Below are 3,771 nucleotides of genomic sequence, written 5' to 3' on the forward strand. Positions count from 1 at the left end.
GTGTGTGTGTGTGTGTGTGTGTGTGTGTGTGTGTGTGTGTGTGTTAGCAGTGGGAGGTTGGCTCTCTCTTCTGCTGATCTCCTCTTTCCTCAACAGAGCCTGGCAGAAGGGGATGAGAAGAAGTTGGTGCCCCTGCCTGCCTGTCTCCGTGCTGCCATGACCGACAAATTTGCCCAGTTTGACGAGTACCAGCTAGCTAAGTACAATCCACGGAAACACCGATCCAAGAAACGTTCCCGCCAGCCACCCCGTCCCCGAGTCAGTATTTGCCTTAGCCCTGGGCAGTCACAGCCCCTTTTCTCTGGGAAGGGAAGGATAAAAGAACATGGTGGGCTTTGGGCACCCACACGGAAGTATCTGACATGTTCACATATCAGAAATCAAAGGAACCAGAGAGGCCCAGATGACCTGTGTGGGGCTCAGGACAAGAAAGAACAGGGTCACCTCTGTGAACTCATTTCCAGTTTAGTAGAGACTCTTTCAGGACTGCTGGAATGGGAATCTGCAGGGGCGACTTCTGTTTCCCTGTTTGAAACTGTTTCTCCTGTCCCCACAGAAAACAGAACGACCCCTTTCAGAGCGAGGGAAATGTTTTCCAAAGAGCCTTTGGCCCCTTAGAGATGAACAGATCGTGGTGAGTCACTTGGGAGTTGTTTGTACGTACGCACAATTGCCTCTGAAATTGCATTTAGAAATAGAATCCCATTAATTTAGAAATCCCCAGAAAGCCAAAGTGGTAAACACTTACTTATCCCTACCCGGGGAAGCTCAGTTGTGCTTATGAGGTTTGGTTCAGAGGATAAAGGGAAGGGTTTTTTTTTTTCATCTTTGTCATTGTTGTTATATTTTGATGACAGCTGACATATCCAGTTAGACAAATGAAGGCTTTTTATTTTTATTTATTTGTTTTATGGTGCTGGTGTTTTGTCTGCATGCATGTCTGTGTACCGTGTGTGCCTGGTGCTCTTGGAGGCGAGAAGAGGGCCTCAGACCCCCTGGGATTAGAGTTACAGACATTGATTGTGAGTCACCCTGTGGGTGCTGGGAACTGAACCAGGTCCTCTGGAAGAGCAATCAGTGTTCTAGCCCCTCACAGAAAGTTTTCAAAACAAACAGATGCTACCGCTATTATAGGCTTATGATATAGATAAGAGATGCCTTCCTTATTCCTTCTCTGAGAGAATAAGGATGTTCTCTGTTCTCATTCCCTGCCTTGCTTGTTTTATAAACCATCACCCCCTAGTAACCCTGATAGTTCAATCTTATGTGAATAAAACACAGGGACCCCCAGAAATTTGTTGTCTTTTTTCCCCCTTTCTTATCTTTTGGAACCCAAAGAACTACTAACGTTTATTTCTTTTTCTATTTTGAGATCACCTACTGTGTTGCCACGCTGCCTTGCATGCTTGGGATCTGCTGTGCAGGTTTTTGCTGTGGCCTCCCACATGGCTGGGGCTGAAGGAGCTGCCCCTGCTGCAGTGTTTGGTTGAAGCTCTGCCCTTGGGAGCTCCTTCCTCCCCGCAGGTCTTTCCTTGCTGCTTCTGCTCTTTGTCAAATCAGTTTGGGAGAACGAAATCACCTCGGAATATAATCATTTTATGCTTTACTTCCTGATATGGTACGGCTTTTATTTCTGATCCCCATAATCGTGGATGAAGCTCACGCCATGGTGCTTGGGCTGTGTCCACAGTTTGAAGCAGCTTACAATGCAGTGCCAGGGGGGAAAAGTCTGCCGAGGTTCACCCTGAAGAAGTTGGTAGAGAGACTGCATATCCATGAGCCCGCGCAGCATGTCCAGGCCCTGCTGGGCTACAGGTGAGACGCCGTGTTTCAGACACAGGCATGGACGTGATCATCCCTGTCTTTGATGACCCTGATTGTGGCAGTCCCAGAAGTCTGGGTTTAGGCAGACAGTCCTGTGAGCCAAACTTTGGCTCGTTTGAAATGATGGGACCATCTTTCTTCCCTCAGGTACCCGTCCACCCTAGAGCTCTTTTCTCGGAGTCACCTCCCTGGGCCGTGGGATTCTAGCAGAGCTGGGCAGCGGATGAAGCTCCGAAGGCCAGAGACCTGGGAGAGGGAGCTGAGCTTGCGGGGGAACAGAGCTGGTGTCTGGGAGGAGCTCATAGGTAGGCGGCCTTGGCCGCTGGCTTCCTTTCCGCTCTTCCCCAATCGTGCGTCTGGTATCGTAGATCCCGTGTCAAAAAGTTCCACAAAATGGTGCATCTAACTTACATAACCAAAAATAATTGGAATTTTGAGCTTTGCTATTTACTATACTGCTACTTAACAGATAAGAGCACTGCTTGCTCTTCCAAAGGTCCTGAGTTCAATTCCCAGCAACCACAGGGTGGCTCACAACCATCTGTAATGGAGTATGCTTCCACACAAACACATGTACACGAATCAAAATAATTTTAAAAAGAAAAAAGCCAGGTGGTGGTGGTGCACACCTTTAATCCCAGAACTCAGGAGGCAGGGGCAGGTGGATCTCTGAGTTTGAGGCCAGCCTGGTCCACAGAGCGAGTTCCAGGACTGTCCGGGCTACACAGAGGAGCTGCGTGGAAGGGCAAAGCACAACTTGCAGTAGTCAGTTGTCGCCTTCCGTCAGGTGGGTGAAGAAAACGGGGGTGCACTTTACTAGCTGGGCCACAGCTGGGGCCGATGGGTAATGACCCAAGTTGTTCCTGAGACAGCTACTCCGTAAGCAGAGTTCCGTAAATTTTATCGTCCACTTCTGGCTACTCAGTGTGTTGAGCAGAACATATTGCGCTTTCCAGTTTGAGCTTCTGTGTGGCTCTGTGTTTCCTCCTGTGGTTGCAAGTTTGTTTATCCTGTCCCCCATGTCTGAAGACAACGGGAAACTCCCCTTCATGGCCATGCTCCGGAACCTGTGTAACCTGCTGCGCACCGGAATCAGTGCCCGCCACCATGAGCTCGTTCTGCAGAGACTCCAGCATGAGGTGAGTGTGGGCAGGGGCTGCTCGTCTCTGCACGGCTAAGAGTGGTCATGACCGCAGGCCGCTTTCTGTGTGGGGTGTAATAGGAGCGGAAGCACAGATATGCTGGGGAGGACAGGGCGAGGAGTTTACAATGGAGAGTAATAACTGTTGTGATTACTCCGTAAACTCAAAAACATGCAACATGCAGAAAGGTTCCCACCTATGAATTAGCTCACTTCGGGGGCAGCTCTGGGGCTGGAACAATGGCTTGAAGGGGGTAAGAACACCGCTGCTCTTCCAGAGGACCTGGATTGGAGTCCCTGCACCAACATGGCTGCTCACAAGCATCTGTGACTCCATTTCGAGGGGATCTGGCGCCCTCTTCTGGCCTCTGTAGGTACTGCACACATGTGCTATGCATATATATACCATACACATAAAATATTTTTTAATTAAAAAAATAAAAAGAAGCCAGGCGGTGGTGGTGCATGCCTTTAATCCCAGCATTCCAGAGGCAGAGATCTTGATCTCTGTGAGTTCAAGGCCAGCCTGGTCTACAGAGTGAGTTCCAGGACACCCAATGATACACAGAGAAACCCTATCTTGAGAAACCAAAATAAATGAATGAGTGAATGAATAAATAAATGATAAAAATAAAAGAAAGAAGTGGGGCTCCTATTACATCCTCTTTTTATACCTTTCTTTCCTTTTCCCTGTTCCTTCTTGAGATCTATTTTTCTCTCTTTATCTTCCTACAAGCCTAGTAGAGTTACTGCTTCACAGTCCTGGTCCTGCAGGCCCCACAGCCCTCATCTTCCCGGATCCTGCA

General features: G+C 48.7%; 1 protein-coding gene across 3 annotated transcripts in view; it reads left to right on the forward strand.

Annotated features, from left to right (window-relative positions):
* Tep1 (telomerase associated protein 1) overlaps positions 1-3,771 on the forward strand; it is a 43,384-nt gene that overhangs the window by 8,063 nt on the left and 31,550 nt on the right. For 2 of the 3 annotated variants that reach the window (XM_005371000.3, XM_026777938.1), the window contains exons 6-10: positions 97-258; positions 557-634; positions 1,691-1,815; positions 1,972-2,129; positions 2,854-2,963. In XM_005371000.3, coding sequence (XP_005371057.1) covers positions 97-258; positions 557-634; positions 1,691-1,815; positions 1,972-2,129; positions 2,854-2,963 — 633 coding nt within the window. The remainder of the gene's footprint in view (positions 1-96; positions 259-556; positions 635-1,690; positions 1,816-1,971; positions 2,130-2,853; positions 2,964-3,771) is intronic. The other variant, XM_026777939.1, reaches the window with a different exon arrangement.

This window comes from Microtus ochrogaster, unplaced genomic scaffold, assembly GCF_000317375.1.
Source record: "Microtus ochrogaster isolate Prairie Vole_2 unplaced genomic scaffold, MicOch1.0 UNK91, whole genome shotgun sequence".
NCBI lineage: Eukaryota > Metazoa > Chordata > Mammalia > Rodentia > Cricetidae > Microtus > Microtus ochrogaster.